The sequence below is a fragment of the Oncorhynchus mykiss genome, chromosome 1 (assembly GCF_057628025.1).
Source record: "Oncorhynchus mykiss isolate SJ-2025 chromosome 1, ASM5762802v1, whole genome shotgun sequence".
NCBI classification, from domain to species: Eukaryota; Metazoa; Chordata; class Actinopteri; order Salmoniformes; family Salmonidae; genus Oncorhynchus; species Oncorhynchus mykiss.
The window spans coordinates 48,370,989-48,389,137 of record NC_143022.1 but is presented as its reverse complement, the minus strand read 5'-3'; the positions used below and the strand labels follow the sequence as shown (position 1 = coordinate 48,389,137).

The following is an 18,149-nucleotide window of genomic DNA, read 5'->3' as shown; positions in this document are numbered from 1 at the left end:
ACACTGTTACAATTCATATAGGGAAATCAGTCAAAGTCAATACATTAATTGGGCCCTCTATGAGTTTCACATGACTGGGAATACAGATATGCATCTGTTGGTCACAGATACCTTCATAAAAAAGTAGGGGTGTGGATCAGAAAACCAGTCAGTATCAGGTGTGACCACCATTTGACTCATGCAGCGCAACACATCTCCTTCACATAAACTTGATCAGGCTGTTGCTTGTGGAATGTTGTTCCACTCCTTTTCAATGGCTGCATATTGGCGGGAACTGGAATTGGCTGTACCCTTACAGTTTTAGACAGTAGCCAATAGGCCATTGTGGTTTTGAGCATTTGCAAAGTTAGATTTGTTTTGGTTGGTTGCATTGAAAAGTCGTTTATGTTGATTCGATCCCAGAAAAAACGCTGTGTAAATGAATGGGGCGAACTCAATGAAGTTCAATCGTTTGCGTCTCTGTGCAGCATGATTTCTTTTGCGCGGCAGTCCTGAAGGAAAGGCGAGGTCGCAGTACATTGGTGACATGTCTGGTGAGTATGCAGGCAATGGAGGAACTGGGACATTTTCAGCTTCCAGGAATTGTGCACATATCCTTGCGACATGGGGCTGTGCATAATCATGCTGAAACATTGGGTGATGGCGGCAGACAATGGGCTTTGAGATCTCATCTCGGTATCTGTGCATTTAAATTGCAATCGATAAAATGCAATTGTGTTCGTTGTCCATAGCTTATGCCGGCACTTTCGCAAACCCACAGTTTCATCAGCTGTCCTGGTGGCTGGTCTCAGACAATCCTGCAGGTGAAGTAGCCGGACGTGGAGGTCCTGGGCGTGGTTACAGGTGATCTGTGGTTGTACTGCCATAGTATCAAAAAGGACTGAGGCAGTTTATGGTAGAGAATTGAACATTAAATTCTCTGGCGGACATTCCTGGAGTCAGCATGCAAATTGCATGCACCCTCAAAACTTGAGACAAATTGCACATTTTAGAGTAGATGTGTCCCCAGCACAAGGTGCACCTGTGTACAGATCATGGTTTAATCAGCTTCTTGATATTTCTCACCTGTCAGGTGGATGGATTTTCTTGGCAAAGGAGAAATGCTCATTAAAGGGATGTAAACAAATGTGTGCACAAAATAAGAGAATGAAGCTTTTTGTGCATATGGACAATTTCTGGGATCTTTTATTTAAACTGATGAAACATGGGACCAACGCTTCACATGTTGCGTTTCAATTTTTTGTTCAGTATAGTACCAGCCAGTCATGAGTGAAGTACATACAGCTCAAAATCTTCAGTTCCCAAATGGGAATAACACATTCCAAATACATTATGTAGTACTATTTTAACATTCACTCAGCCTCACACGTAATAAAAAGTTAAATATTTAAAACATCCAATGCACTGGCCTTGCTTAAGTACTCATGATATAGAAATTATTTTGATAAACAATGACATTTTGTCTTACTGATTCATATTTAAACTAAAAGCTACATTTTTGGGGAGATAGTTAGATGAGGTGCTAACATTGAGGAGAAAATATAAAGATTATCGTGGCTGAAGCATCCATGAGATTATTGTACTTAAATTTTCACATTTCATCACATAGCAAACCATTCACAGAGTGTTATAGGATTTCAAAATAAAAAAAAATGTACAGAAGTTGTGATTAGTGATTTATGGACATTTCCACAGCAGTTCGAGGTGCCTATAAAAACATCTACTACTATTCAAAGTGCAATTATAAGAGTAGGTATAACGAAACAATGTGCTTGGTTTATATATTATTGTGGAGAGATTGTGTACACACACACACCCACCCCCCCAGTCAGTAGTTGACACACCTACTCATTCCAGGGTTTTTCACACTCTTGGCATTCTCTCAATCAGCTTCATGAGGTAGTCACCTGGAATGCAAGTTCATTTGTGGAATTTCGTTCCTTATTAATGTGTTTGAGCCAAATCGGTTGTGTTGTGACAAGGTAGGGGTGGTATACAGAAGATCGCCCTATTTGGTAAAATACCAAGTCCATGTTATGGCAAGAACAGATCAAATAAGCAAAGAGAAAAGGACAGTCCATCATTACTTTAATTAAGCCATGAAGGTCAGTCAATCCGGAAAATGTAAAGAACTTGGAACGTCTCTTCAAGTGCAGTCGCAAAAACCATCACTCACTATGATGAAACTGTCTCTCATGAGGACCGCCACAGGGAATGAAGACAGAGTTACCTCTGCTGCAGAGGATAAGTTCATTAGCGTTAACTGCACCTCAGAAATTGCAGCCCAAATAAATACTTCACAGAGTAACAGACACATCAACATTTCAGAGGAGACTGTGTGAATCAGGCCTTTATGTTCGAATTGCTGCAAAGAAACCACTGCTAAAGGACACCAATATGAAGAAGAGACTTGCTTGGACCAAGAAACACAAGCAATGGAAATGAGACCAGTGGAAATCTGTAAACAGATGATCTCCACATGTGTGGTTCCCACCGTGAAGGATGGAGAAGGTGGTGTGATGGTGCTTTGCTGGTGACACAGATTGATTTTGAAATTCAAGGAACACTTAATCTGCATGGCTACCACAGCATTCTGCGGCGATACGCCCTCCCATCTGGTTTACGCTTAGTGGGACTATCATTTGTTTTTCAACAGGACAATGACCCAACACACCTCCAGGTTGTCTAAGAGCTATTTGACCAAGAAGGAGAGTGATGGAATGCTGCATCAGATGACCTGGCCTCCACCCAATTGAGATGGTTTGGGATGAGTTGGACCGCAGAGTGAAGGAAAAGCGGCCAACAAGTGCTCAGCATATGTGGGAACTCCAAGACTGTTGGAAAAGCATTCCAGGTGAAGCTGGTTGAGAGAACACCAAGAGTGTGCAAAGCTTTCATCAAGGCAAAGGGTGGCAACTTTGAAGAATCTATTTTGATTTCTTTTTTGGTTACTACATGAATCCATGTGTTGTCATAGTTGAATGTAAAAAAATAGTAAAAACAAAGGAAAACCCTTGAATGAGTATGTGTGTCCAAACTTGACTGGTACTGTATATACAGTGCCTTCAGAAAGTACTCAGACATTTCACATTTTGTTAGGTTACAGCTTTATTCTAAAACTGATTAAATTGTCCCGTGTGCCTTTCCAAATCATAACCCATAAACGACAAAGCAAAAACAGTTGACATTTTTGCTAATTCCTAAAAATAATGAAATGTCACATTAAATAAGTTGTCAGATCCTTTACTCAGTACTTTGTTGAAGCACCTTTGGCAGCAATTACATCCCTGAGTCTTATTGGGTATGAAGCTACAAGCTAGGCACACCTGTATTTGGGGAGAGTCTCCCATTCTTCTCTGCAGATTCTCTCAAGCTCTTTCAGGTTGGATGGGGAGCATTGCTGCACAGCCATTTCCAGCTCTCGCCAGAGATGTCCAACTGGGTTCAAGTCCGGGCTCTGGCTGGGCCACTTAAGGACATTGGGACTCCGGCATTGTCTTGCTGTACGTTTAGGGTCATTGTCCTGTTGGAAGGTGAACCTTCTCTCCAGTCTGAGGTCCTGAGCAGGTTTTCATATGGATCTTTACATTTTGCTCCATTCGTCTTTCCCTCGATCCGGTCTAGTTTCCCAGTCCCTGCTGCTGAAAAACATCCCCACAGCATGATGCTGCCACCAGAATAAGGATGGTGCCAGCTTTCCTCCAGCCGTGACGATTGGCATTCAGGCCGAAGAGTTCAATCTTGGTTTCATCAGACCAGAGAATCTTGCTTTTCATGGTCTGGAGTCTTTCAGGTGTCATTTGACAAACACCAAGTGGGCTGTCATGTGACTGAGTAGTGGCTTCGTCTGGCCACTCTACCATAAAGGCCTGATTGGTGGAGTGCTGCAGAGATGATTGTTCTTCTGGAAGGTTCTCCCATCTCCACAGAGGAACTCTAGTGCACTGTCAGTGACCCGAGTTCTTGGTCACCTCCCTGACCAAGGCCATTCTCCCCCGATTGCTCAGTTTGGCCAGCTCTAGGAGTTTCTGGTTCAAAACTTCTTCCCTTTAAGAATGATGGGGGCCAATGTGTTGTTGGGGACCTTCAATACTGCATAAATGTCTTGGTACCCTTCCCCAGATCTGTGCCTCAACACAATCCTGTCTCGGAGCTTTACAGACAATTCCTTCAACCTCATGGCTTGGTTTTTGCTCTGACATGCATAGACAGATGTGTGCCTTTCCAAATCATGTCCAATCAATTGAATCTATCACAGGTTGGACTCCAATCAAGTTGTAGAAACATTAAGGATGATCAATGGAAACAAGATGCACCTGAGCTCAATTTCGAGTCTTATACTTGTGTAAATGTGAAATTTCAGTTAAATTATAGGCACCTCAAATTTCTAAACCTGTTTTCATTAGAGTTTTGTGTGCAGATCGGTGAGGATATATATATATATATATATATATAAAATCAATTTTAGAATAAGGCTGTAACGTAACAAAAATGTGGGAAAAGTCAAGGGGGCTGAATACCTTTTGAAGGCACTGTATATACACACACACAAGTTTAAGAGCAATCATGTAAAAGTAATCTTGAAATATGGAAAAGAAAGAGCAAAAAGAAATAATCACAACCGGCAAATTCCTATAAAGCAACCCACCTTCTCTACATACCCCCAAAACCTGCCGAAAAACTCCAGACCCTTCCCCGAACTATTCTTGATGTCAGTGGTTAATCAAAGTGTCTTAGTGTTGAGTAGCTTAAGGTATGTGCGGATGGCCTGCCTCGTCAGCCAGGTTGAGGATATAGCCAGCTACGTCGTCCTCTGTAGGGGCATCAGGCATCACCCACGACTCATTGGCAGCGGTCACTTGCAAGCGGCATATCGGACAATTCCTGCTCTGCCCACTCCTATGAAAACAAACCAAATAATTGGGTACATTTACATGGACACTGATTAATGTAGTTTGATTAAAACCTCTGTATGCTTTGCAAGAACAATTTCCCTAATAATCCTGTTTTAAAATGGACATCAGGCCTAAATTAGGCTACCTGAAGGGACTTTAGTGAATCCCAAAAATAACCTATCAAAATAAAATGTGCTATCAAGTCTAGCATTTTATTAAAACAATAAAATACAAAGACAATACAAAGGGCCGCTCCTATCAGTGGGTCCTCTGGGCAGTGGATGCGCTTAACCACCACCCGATTGCCCCTGGCCCAAAGGGATTTTCCAAGGGTGGGAAGAACCAAGCCCCACCCGATTGCCCAGGCGGGCATGGAAGTGAGCGTACCCATAACCACCAGACCAGCGCACACACCACCCACAGCGTGAAACCAAAAAAACATACATAACTAAACACAAAACATACAATCACAGCCCCACACTCACCCCTGATTGAAGGATCTCAAACCTTTATAAAAATGTGCAAGTGTGTATGTATCTATTCCAACCTTCAAACAGCCACAGATCAACCCATCTCTCCCGGTAAATCATTATTGTACCATTTCCTCTGGCAATACATACCGCCAATCTACCATGGTGTCTCACTAGGGACTTGAACCTCCCCATCTGCAACATTTCTACCGAAAATGCTCCAAAATCAAGCCACAGATGGAGAGAACCAAAAGAGATGCTCTATTGAGTCGGTTTCCTTGTGGCAGCCTGCACCGGTCTGACTGTTCAATGCCCCATATACTGAGCATTCTTTTGTAGTGAGATATTTGATATAACAGCTTAAATCTAAGTTTTGTATATCAGTTCATAAAACCAATGTCATGGTATTGGGACTTTGAAAATTTGTTCCCAATTATCTTGAATTTTATGAAGCATAGTTGTCAAACCTCTTGACCGTAAGTGAAAATTATACAGTTTACAATTTATATTGGTCAATTTATGCCATTGATACTGTACTTTTTAATTGGTGGCAGACAAACTAATTAATTCCTTTCTCTTTCAAGTAATTGCTTCTTCCATTTGTGGCAGAGCTGTGATAAGTTGGTTATTTAAGCAATAAGGCTCGAGGGGGTGTGGTATATGGCCAATATACCACGGCTAGGGCTGTTCTTATGCAAGACGCAACGTGGAGTGCCTGTATACAGCCCTTAGCGGTGGTTTATTGGCCATATACCCTAAACCCCCAAGGTGCCATAATGCCATTATAAACTGGTTACCAACTTAGAGCAGTAAAAATATATGTTGTCATACCCATGGTATAAGGTCTGATATACCACGGCTGTCTGCCAAATCAGCATTCAGGGCTCGACCCACCCAGTTTATAATTTTTTTATGCCATGGCATTGCTGAATACTTGTTTCTGATTGGCTTGAAGGGCATTTTAGAGCGTGCATTATTTCCCTATAAACACAGTATATTTGCACAGTAGAATTCAATGGCTATAATAATGGCTGTTGATTGTCTTGAATGACCATTCCTATTCAATTCCTGAAACAATACATTTAATAAAATTGTTGTATAAATATCCTAAAGCAAAATGATACATTATCTGATTAAATTGCTTTAGAAAGGGGCACAAGACAGTAATGTCCCCTCTCCCCTCCTGTTTGCACTGGCAATTGAACAGCTTGCAGAAAGAACTAGACAGGACTCAAATGTAACAGGTATCAGTCATTTAAACGAAACTTATTTGCCGATGATCTCCTGATATACCTGACCAATATTGAAAACTCAATTCCACCTGTGCTTAAAATATTTTCAGAAGACTCAAATCTCAGGTTATAACATTAACGTGTAAAAATATGAAATAATGGAAATAGGACAAAGAAAAAGGATTGCTGTGAATTGAGTTTAAGAGGACCACAAACAAAACAAAAAAAGATTTAGGATGCGTAATAAGTGACAAATATATACAGTGGGGCAAAAAAGTATTTAGTCAGCCAGCAATTGTGCAAGTTCTCCCACTTAAAAAGATGAGAGGCCTGTAATTTTCATCATAGGTACACTTCAACTATGACAGACAAAATGAGAAATGGTGAGATTGAGTGAAAACCTTCCATCAGCAAAGGCATTGAAGATGAAACGTGGCTGGGTCTTTCAGCATGACAATGATCCCAAACACACTGCCCGGGCAATGTGATTTTTGGATTTTTTTTCTCTCATTTCATCTGTCATAGTTGAAGTGTACCTATGATGAAAATTACAGGCCTCTCTCATCTATTTAAGTGGGAGAACTTGCACAATTGGTGGCTGACTAAATTATTTTTTGCCTCACTGTAAAAAATAACTTTATTCCATTAATCATTAATAAGAAAGCAGATTTAATTACATGGAATAATCTTCCCATAAATCTTACAGGTATAATAAACTTCTTTAGAATGGCATAGCTGCCAAAGTTGTGTGTATATATTTTTGGTAATACCAATTACCCCACCGAAAATGAACTAAATTACATTTAACTTAATCCAGTAAAAACAAAATGTTTAGAATTTATTATACAAGAGACCAAATTCACAAATTCTACAGCACAACGTCAGTCATGTCTCAAGTGTACAACTATTATTATGACTCCATCTATGCTTTCTGGGAATGGTATAAAGTTTAGAAGTTGTGGGCGGAGCCAGAAAGTTGTCAGAAGTATTAAAATATAAAAACGTACTTTTAATCCACCTGTCTGCATATTTCAAGATGTAGTGTGATACCCAATGGGCTGGACAATTCTTTTCTCATCATTCATTTTGAAAAAAACAAATACTAAAAACTAGGAAGTCAATTAATCTGCCATAATTAACACAATCTAATGATTAACTATTTAAATAGCATGGGCTACTGAGACCAAGTGGCAAACAATAATGCAGGCACTAGGGATGGGAGTGTGAGCATGCGGGTCTGGGCAGATGAGATGTAGTCATTGTTTGTATGATTATAAGTTATCATTCGGATGTATAAAAGTTTGTTTTTGTTTTTTTTTAAAAGGAAAATAAAATATAATTAAAAAAATATTTCAATGGCTATAGTTCATTCTTACATGTTCTAGGTTTGAGCTGCTTTTGAAAGCAAAAGCAGGAATTGAAAACATTGGCATTGTTGAATTAGATTTTATAATAGCAAGCTAGGACTAGTGGTTTGATTAGCTAAACTAGCACATCTGTTCGGTTACCAAGGCAACTACGGTCACTATCTGGTAAACTTGCTAGCTACTTCAGTGGATGTTGAACACATTTCTACCGGCAAATTAACACATTTCTAGCGGTAAATGTTTTAAATTATAGCCATTGGGATAACCAACTTGGTGCTCTATGCTTTCTCTGGCAAATAATGCAGAGAACACACCTTCCACGTCGTTCATTATTTTCCAAAGAACGCATAGCCCCTCATTGTGTAGTTATCTCCATTCACCTTGATTAATTGCTTGCGTGACAATTTTACCATCGTTGTTTACAAATGTCATGATACATTCTCTCCAAGAAAATTGGTTTATATATATATATATATATATCTCATCTCTTCTGGAGGATGGAATTGTAGCCAACTCTGTACCACTTTATTTAAGAAGGAGAGTTAAGAGCAAAGAGACTCATTTTAAATATTTGATGTGCTTCTCTTAGTAGCCTACTGGAAAACCAGTTTGGATTTAGATACAGTTTCAGTATAATGGAAGCTTTTTTAGTGATAAAGTTTTTTTAATTGAGAAATAATACCAAAATTAAATGACAACACCCCCCCCCCCATCCCAATCCGAAGACCTAAGGGATCAAATTAAATAAACATACATGAAAAAAAATGACAGAAACTAAAGCGACACAAAGTGTTTCAGCGGCAAGAAGGCATTGGTTCACAGACGGGGTTGGAACAGAAATTACTTTCCAATTGTTTCATTCTGAGCAGAAGCAGAATTTCTCGTTCCGTTCCACTGTTCAGACCAGCAAAAATAAAGTAGAAAAGCTACCAGGTTCATTAAGAGGGAACAATATACAGGAAGCGTCATTCAAAAGGTTCATATGAAACAGCTGACGAGGAGTCACATAGGCCCTGTGTAAAAATTACAATGGATGTTGGTGATCAGGATTCAGAGAAGAGTGTTGAATATTAGACTGCACACGAGCTAAAACATTTATCCTGGAAGATATCTTATCCACAAAGTATCAAGAGGAAGAGGTTTATAAGAAATGTACACTAGAACCAATTAACCTTTTGTTTTGCTCCTTAAACTCAAAATCTTATGCATAGGATGTAGCATCAAATCTGACTGCCATGGTACCCAAGTTCAGACAGAAGGTTTGTATATGAAAACTATTTATAATATTCACAATTAGGTTTTACAAGCTCACTTCACTCGCACATAAGACTCCTGCAAGCACATGCGCAGACACAGCTGGCACTCCGATTAAGGTGTTTACATGTCCTAACTATCTGATCAAATTGCAGAGAAACATAGGCGTTATAATCGAACATGCTCAATGACAACAGACCTTGTGATAACTGATTATCAGTGGGACCACTGTGGAAAGTGTCGGTGTCTCTTACCACTTGTCAATGCACTTTTGACAGAAGCTGTGAGCACAGGGCAGAATGAGATCAGATTTACCATCCATGCAGATGCAGCACTCCTCCTCATCAGTTAACTGCTTCACCCTGTAGGGGAATACACACAATGGCAGCCAGTCACAGACTTGCCTCCAGTTCCAGACTTCCTCACATTAAGGAACAAGACTTGGAAGGATGACAATGCAAGACTTCCCACAGACGCACACTGAACTACTAACCTGCCCATCCACATGCTGGCCTGGCAGGAGTCCCCTGACGAGAGGGTTCCAGACGGGAGGCTGGCGCCCTCTGCTGACAGCACCTCCACTGCCTGACTGGTGATGTCATGGTACAGCTGGATGAACTGATACAAGTTCATGATGCGAGACGCCTCCACCATCCCATTCTCTTTGTTGATCTGCCAGAGCACAGTGCAACAACACAAACATGTTTCAGTCTCAAAAACACACATGCCATGAACACAAATGTGCTGACAACACACAGTAACACACACATTACTGGTTGAAAAACACATTTCCCATAAACTTTTTTTTTTAAATAGTGAGAGTGGAAACTGATTCACAATGATCAGCCTTGGTCTCACCTTGGTACAAACTATCCTCACAGCCACTTTCCACAGAGCAGAGGTGTCCGAGCCAGTCTGGACTTCAAAGATCAGGTGTTTTTGCTGTCCAGCTGCTAGCTTAGCCGTCCTGTCCAGTTGACAGTCATGGAGAAACATTGTTACTCAACAAATGATCCAATGACAACTTAACACTGTCCCCTAACCCTCCTCAGTTTCTATCACTCACTGCCTGTGAAAGCCACATTCATACCAGCAAGGCCTACTGATTGGGGAAGGACTAGGTTCAATCCTAACAAGGAGAGAGTGCTCTAAGCTCTTGATTAAGGTTCATAACCTGAATTATGTCAGTTAATAAGTAGCGTTATAAGTGGATAATGTTCAAGAAGTGCCAGCGGAGGAGCTGAATGTTACTTGGGGGAATTAGTTCCCCATCTGTAAATGAACTGGGAAATATTGTTATTCTCTTTGTAGAGTTGGATATTATTATCATCATCATCATCTATTTGTTTAATGACTAAGTACAAAGCACAGAGCAAACAAGGACTACATTGACAGTCACGACATGGCCGGCCTTACACGTCATTGAGCTCTGCCACCCTGGCCAGGAACTCCTCGTAGTTGAGATAGCCGCTATCGCGTACCAGCCCAGCATGCTTCACCAGCTTCTCAGGTAGACGGGTCATCACCGCCTGGCCTGAGATCTGCTGGCCCATCCCAACCGCGCTCAAAGAACAGCACTATGCAGGGTGGCCTGACCGAGGGAAACAAAAGCAAAGTCACCAAGTAATTTACCTAAGGTCTTTAGAGCAACGATTCCCAAACTGTTTTGGCCTACGACCCCATTTTGATATTAAAAAAAAGTTAATGACCCCACCCTGTTAAAAAAAAAAATGTGATGTAATCAACCGCCAATGTTTACTTTTTAATTAAAAATAATAATAATAATAATAATAATAATAATAATAATAAGGGCTGTGACAGTCTATTACAAATCAGTCTGAAATACTAGCAAAAGTACTGTCAATCTGAAGAAAGTATGGTTTGACGTGACAGAAATTGTTAAATTCATCAGGTAATCATTTTGTATGATCTTCTGTGTATAAAAGATCACCATTGATTATGTTATTCCCCCTAGTCTGATTTAGTGCCTGGTCATGTCCAGTCTGTTCTAATGAGGCTTGTGGGCATTGTAGAGGGAAACAGAAAGTCTTATCTTTCTGTGATGGGGTCATAATCTTTTGTAACTTAAACTGTTCAAAAGATAGCGCCACATTTTTAGGAAGAAAACAGAAACCACTGTTTATTACAACCACACCTAGTTTCTCTCACAACTCCATTTTCAAATCAAGCAACCCCACATGGGGTCACATCCCCTAGTTTGGGAAGCGCTGCTTAAGAGGGAACTCAGTGAAGGACTGTTATCCCAGCTTTGTAGCCTACTCTGAGTGTTTTCAGACTTCTACCAGCAAAAGGGTATTATTTAGATAACAAATAATCTCCCCCCCCCCCCCCTTTCGTGATTACGATCTTGCCTCATCCCGGCAACTCCCCACAGGCTCAGGAGAGGTGAAGGTCAATTCACGCGTCCTCCAAAACGCTTCTTAACACCCGCTTCCTTAACCTGGAAGCCAGCTGCACCCAGCTGCACCAATGTGTCGGAGGAAACACGACCGAAGTCAGCCTGCAGGCGCCCGACACACCACAAGGAGCCACTAGAGCGCGATGAGCCAAGTAAAGCCCCCCTGGCCAAACCCTCCCCTAACCCGGACGACTCTGGGCCAATTGCGCGCCGCACCTATGGGACTCCCGGTCACAGCTGGTAATGACACAGCCTCGGATCGAACCCCAGGCTGTAGTGACGTCGCACTACTGCGACGCAGCGCCACTCGGGAGGCCCATTTGTGAACATTTGTAATGGGTTGGACCCAAATAAATTGAGGCAGGTAGTGTTTCACAAAATAGCCAAATATACCTGGCTAGCTAGGATTTAGCCCTTCATCGTCACTCTCAGTTCCATTACATTACACATAAGAGTAATTGGACCGACGCTCAGTCTGAACATTAACAGCGCTTGCGTTACAGGTTTGGAAGCATAAGGACCTTATCTTTCATATCAGTGAGAAATAATAAATACAACTAAAAAAGGTTGAATTCATACACACCTGTCTAGGGTTACAGCGCTTGTTTACGGAAAATAGACGGATTGGCTGCGTTGGCCTAGGTCTACTACACACCTTGACAGATCCTCAGCATACAACGCCTTCTGAGCTCCTCTGACCCTGGCAAGCTTAACCTCTCTCTCACATTGGGCAGATTCATCCTTTGCATGAACAAGGAGAGGCAACCGCAGATAATTCATCCTCACTCTCGTCAGGTTACATTTTTGCGCTGACAGCAGAGTGCGGTTTGTACTTGGCGCCATTCTTCCTCAACACACATATTCCCTCTGCTCTCGGCTCTTTTCCCTCAATGTCCATAACCGCGTCTATCCATTCAACACGCTCTTACCATGCCTTCATCCGTTATATTCAGGGACGGCTCAACCGCATAGAAAAGCCGTAGAAAAGCACACCCCCACCAGATGAAATTTGGATCCCAGGGCGGGGTCAAAGTTACATTTTTTTTTTTTTTTACTCACAAAAAAATAAAAAATTGCTAGCTGTAGCTGTCTGCAAAAGTGAACTTCACTAAGTTTTGGTCGTGGTGCACTGAATAATTATAGCTAGTTGGGCAAGCTTTGATCAGCATGGATATCCGAAAATGACTGGGCACTGCCAAGAGCAAAAACAATTGAGGACCATCATGTAGAGACAGATGCCGAGCTCACCAAGCAACTTGCTAGCCGGGCCACTGAGGTTGACGAGCCTATCAGCAAAATGTAATATCCACCCATCTCCCATCACTGCCTGCTGACCAACAAGATCGAGAAGAGCCAGGGCCTAGCGCCAGCAGCACGAGGGTAACATCACAACAAGCACCTGCACCGCCGTTACCCCAGTCACTAGCACCTGACGACCTCAGTGATGAGGAACCAGCACAGGTTTGTCTTGACACTTTCCCCGAGTCGCATTTTCAGTGGGAGAAAGCAGTCATTTGTAGCACCTGTTTCAAGGTCTGCATTTGGTTGTGGCGCACGCTATGCCGTCTGAGGCGATATAGGAAGTTTCAATGTGTGTAGCTGCCTGAGCAATTTATTCAGGAAAGCCACAGTGGCTGCACAGTACACTGGGGGAAAAACTGAGAAAAAAACTAAACAAATGTATTGATCAGAGGGGAACTGGCCACCTCGCCACGGTGTCAGTCACTATGAAACTCTGACATCGAATCTACTAAACGCAAATTGGCACAGATGTGACACTTGAGGTCACAGGCTTATTGAAAGCACTGGCAGATCCAAGCTTTACATTTATAAAACTCAAAATCCTGGCGCTTCTCGACCCACCCAACAAGTTACTGCAGTCTGAAGATGCTGATCTGCACCCGGGTATCAAACTTGTCCGCAGTACCTATGGGTGCGTTGAAAAACTTTGAGGTGATACCGAATTCGAAAAGCTTGCGAGGCATGAGAACACCAGCTCCAAGCAAATGACAAGAGTTTATTGTGGCGCGCACATTCTTGCAAAGCAAAAATTGCAGACACAGCCAGCAAACAAATGGACCACACTCGGTGTTATTCAAAGACACGGCGGGGCCTTTGTCAGCAATGCCGACTGTGCGGTTGGCACTGAAACATGGATTAACATTTGGGGCATCGACAGCAATGTGCAAAGATTCCTTCTCCACCCTAAAGAACATATTGAGGAAACACAGACGCAGCATATTACATCAACGAAAAGCCCAGCTTGTTCAGCTGGCATTGGCCTGACAAGTAAACGAAGGGGAATGGAATAAGAAACTTTGAGGTTCAACACATCATCGAGGAGGCTGCAACTCTTCTAAATGGTAAGTTACAACCTTTATGGCCCTGGCCACTGTGCCAGAATTATTCCTTAAATTGGTTTCTTTGGCAGATTTTTAAAAAAATAATGTAGTGTTACTTCAGTCCTTTTTTACCCCAATTAATGTTATGTTTATCGGTGATTCTTAATGTTATAGCTTGCTTTTGTGGGTCTAATTGCTATTGATCGATATACAGCTTTGCGTTATTTTATGGGTATATGGACAATGACCAATGTAGCCTACTGGTTGTGCTCTGAGGTGAGCCCTGACGCAGTTCTCAGATTGTCCTGGCTGTCCACTTCAGTGGGGCTGAAATTGGTAGTGCACCCTTTCAAATAAAATCAAATGTTATTGGTCACATACACATGGTTAGCAGATGTAATGCGAGTGTAGCAAAATGCTTGTGCTTCTAGTTCCGACCATGCAGTAATATCTAACAAGTAATCTAACAATTTCACAACAACTACCTTTTACACACAAGTGTAAAGGAATGAATAAGAATATGTACATATAAATTTATCATATGGATGAGCGATGGCTGAACGGCATAGGCAAGATGCAGTAGATGGTATAGAGTACAGTATATACATATGAGATGAGTAATGTAGGGTATGTAAACATTATATAAAGTGGCATTGTTTAACATGACTAGTGACACATTTATTACATCCAATTTTTAATTATTAAAGTGGCTACGGATTTGAGTCAGTATGTAGCCAGCAGCCACTCAATGTTAGTGGTAGCTGTTTAATAGTCTGATGGCCTTGAGATAGAAGCAGTTTTTTCAGTCTCTCGGTCCCAGCTTTGATGTACCTGTACTGACCTTGCCTTCTGGATGATAGCGGGATGAACAGGCAGTGGCTCGGGGGGGGTTGTTGTCCTTGATGATCTTTTTGGCCTTCCTGTGACACCGAGTGGTGTAGTTGTCCTGGAGGGCAGGTAGTTTGCCCCCGGTGATGCGTTGTGCAGACCTCACTACCCTCTGGAGAGCCTTACGGTTGTGGGACAAGCAGTTGCCGATGTGTACGCCGAGGACCTTATTTTTCCACCTTCTCCACTACTGTCCCGTCGATATGGATGGGGGTGCTCCCTCTGCCGTTTCCTAAAGTCCACGATCATCTCCTTTGTTTTGTTGACGTTGAGTGTGAGGTCATCACGCGGTAGCCTTCTGTCCATGGAACTGAATCGATGTTACGGCATGTGCCGTTTTAATAAGTGCTCTTGGGCCACCAGTCCTCATGTGGATTTATTTAGGTTCTTAAGCAATTCAAGTTGTGCCCGCCCCCGATGGATTTAAAAAGCCCCCTCCGGCATGTCATCCTGGAGCCGAACCTGACTGTATTGCTTGAGGAGCATGCACTGATGACATTTCTCCAAAATCCAACTTCTTCCTTAGCCAGACTTGTAAATTGGGCTCTCAGGCCTCTCCATGCTTGCCAATACTGGTGCTCCTTCTCAGTGCTCCTCTCATGTGGAATGTATTTTCTAACCAACTATTTACATTGATACAACCGAAAGTTTAAATGTCACTTAATTCAGTCATCCTGAACTTGCTGCCGTAAGGAAAATGATATTTTCTTAAGCAAAGCGAGTTGTTGTAAATGCAAAAATGTATGTGAGTGGAGAGTGGACTATCTGTGCTAATTAGCTATATATGCATCTCCGAACACCTGTGTACACCACAAACGTGTTGTCACTGACAACGTTTACATTGTGCACAGTATTCCAGCTAGTAGCTCATATCCCACTTAAGGTCTTATTCGGTATAATCTAGTTTCATGCACCTTTCATATCCCGCTCATTAGTATCCCAGTATTCATGAATAAACAGAATATTCCTAATTTAAGATCATATGGGTTAAATTGAATAGTAATTTAAATATGGACACAGGATAAGTTATTTATTATTTCAGCATCTCTTGAGAAAATGTGAATGCCTGTATAATGTGTTATCTTTTACACTTATGGAACCAGACAGTATTTCAACAACATAAAATATGCACCCTAGACACACTGAAGTCTTATCAGAAACGTGTTTCGTTCTCTTTTCATTTCCTTAAAACCTTTCAAACTGATGATTAACATTTTGCACAGGACCAATCTTTCTGTATTCCGTTTTCTCCCAGTCCCTAAAACGAAACAGACAACTTTACAGGTGTTAACTAGATTACTAATGCATTCATTCTATAGATGTAAGACATTATTATGGTGAGCACTACTATATTTAGTATTCTGGGGCAACAAGTTATGACAAAAGAGTATCCAGAATAATAACGGGATATTGGTGTGCATGTAAACGTGGTCATTGAAAAATACTGTCGGCTGCAAAAGTGTACAGTAACGTGTGTATTTTGCATTTGTGAAATGAAAGTCAAGGGATTTATGTTTCTAGAATCGTACCGCCAATTGAGAATCAATTCACGTTTAGATTGCGTATTTGGCTGTTTATTTGTTTCCAGAGCCAATTGCCCTTCAAAACGTACATAATAAGGTCATTGGACTATCGACTGTGCCGAAAAAGCTACCCGGTAGAGTTAATATCCGCGGTTATAAACCCAGGGTCGTTAAGGTACTTAAGTTCATTGTGTGGCTAGTCAGGACTGTTCCCTATCACGGCATTGATATGATTATCCATCAAACGTTAGCTTACGCCAATGTCGAAGTTCCCAGAAGAATCGCATCAACAATTTGAACGCTAACCAACGTTACGAATACGATACGAGTGGTATCAGAAATGTTATGTAATCAACTCAGCAAGCTAGCCATCTAAGTTAGCTTGCCTTGACATGAAACACTAACTGTTAGTTAGTCACATGAAAGGCTTGCCTATAGTTGTTGCAATTTCTATTTGGCATTTTACTGCATCTGGCACATAGCTACATAAACTTATGACTAACTAGCTAACGAACGTCAGTGTATTTCTTAGGTTCAGATGCTAACGTTAGCCAACAGAGGAAAACACGCACTTTTTTTCAAAGCCCAAGCCCACATAAGATCATCGATCTACATTTGGTGATATAGGTTCAGCTTACCTGGTATTGCTACGTGTCAACATCGATTTTTTACGATCCACATGCAATCAGCAACGTTTAATTTGTTTGGGAGTTTATGTTGTGGTTTTTATAGCGCTAGTAGAGATGTCGCAGAATGATGACGAGAGAAAGTAGTGACCAGCAAACGTCGCAATGTCCTAACCTAACCATTTTAACTGTAAACTTCAATGGGGTAGGGTCGTCCCAAAGATTCAGGATAGCAAGAACGATTTTAACGCAGATCACTGCTGGCTATCAAACTAAGCCTAATGCTAACTCAATGAATTGATCAATTCAAATATGTATCAATGTTCTTAAATAAGGAAAGACAGAACTGGAAATTATGATCAAGGGGTGATAACATGGAAAAGGAAACATTTTAAGCAATGTTGTGTTTTGGAAGTAAACGCTAATTCAGGTAGGCTATTCTCGCATTATGTTGGCTAGACCCCGTTTGGCTCCTTGAGTTTGTGACAGGTTGGGGGCGCGTCAAGAGCCGCGCGCGAAATTATGATTAGTGATGTCACTGTTGCTTTGTTTACACAGCTACGCTAAAACCCAATTCCTTTTTTTTTTCTTCTCCACATCCAATCTTTCCACACTCAATTTTACATATGACCCACATCAGATTTGTGCATTTACACTGGGAAGATCGCAGTTGCACACTCCTCGCGTCATCGTCTCCTTCTTTGGTATCATGGCGTTCACACATTTGTTTTGTGCATGCCGCCACTTGCTCTGCGGTACTGTGTGCTCAATCACGTTACAGGTTTCTATACAAAACTAAAATAGGAAGGGGGGAAAGGAAAACAATTATAATTTGCACTATCAACTAACTACACCTATATACCACAATTTAATTTAAAAGAAAACACCCCATTCAACTACTTTTACCCTATTGGGCTGGGAGGATGTTAGTTCAAAGTTATATTTCTGTGGTACAGTTGATAACCATGGCACGCTTAAGCCGACCATACTGAAGCACAATTTATATCACTCTGTATTGGCCTAATAGTCACCATTGACCCATCATCCTCTACTCAAATTTCAATTTAAGGGCTTTATTGGCATGGGTGGGAAACATGCCAATAAACATATGTTTACATTGCCAAAGCAAGTGA

The 18,149-nt window shown here is 41.5% G+C and overlaps 1 protein-coding gene across 2 annotated transcripts; it reads right to left on the bottom strand.

The window, feature by feature from the left end:
• Positions 1-1,153: 1,153 nt before the first annotated feature.
• On the bottom strand, positions 1,154-17,500 carry LOC110524021 (RING finger protein 141). 2 transcript variants are annotated; one of them, XM_021603310.3, is made up of 6 exons: positions 17,029-17,500; positions 10,635-10,809; positions 10,077-10,185; positions 9,712-9,890; positions 9,473-9,580; positions 1,154-4,899 (listed from the first exon to the last, which is right to left on the bottom strand). In XM_021603310.3, exons 2-6 carry the CDS (start codon positions 10,769-10,771, stop codon positions 4,749-4,751), a joined length of 684 nt encoding a protein of 227 aa, XP_021458985.1. In that variant the 5' UTR covers positions 10,772-10,809; positions 17,029-17,500; the 3' UTR covers positions 1,154-4,748. The 2 variants fall into 2 exon arrangements, with proteins under 2 accessions (XP_021458985.1, XP_090089188.1); XM_090233062.1 differs by having other exon boundaries at positions 14,821-17,151.
• Positions 17,501-18,149: the final 649 nt, after the last annotated feature.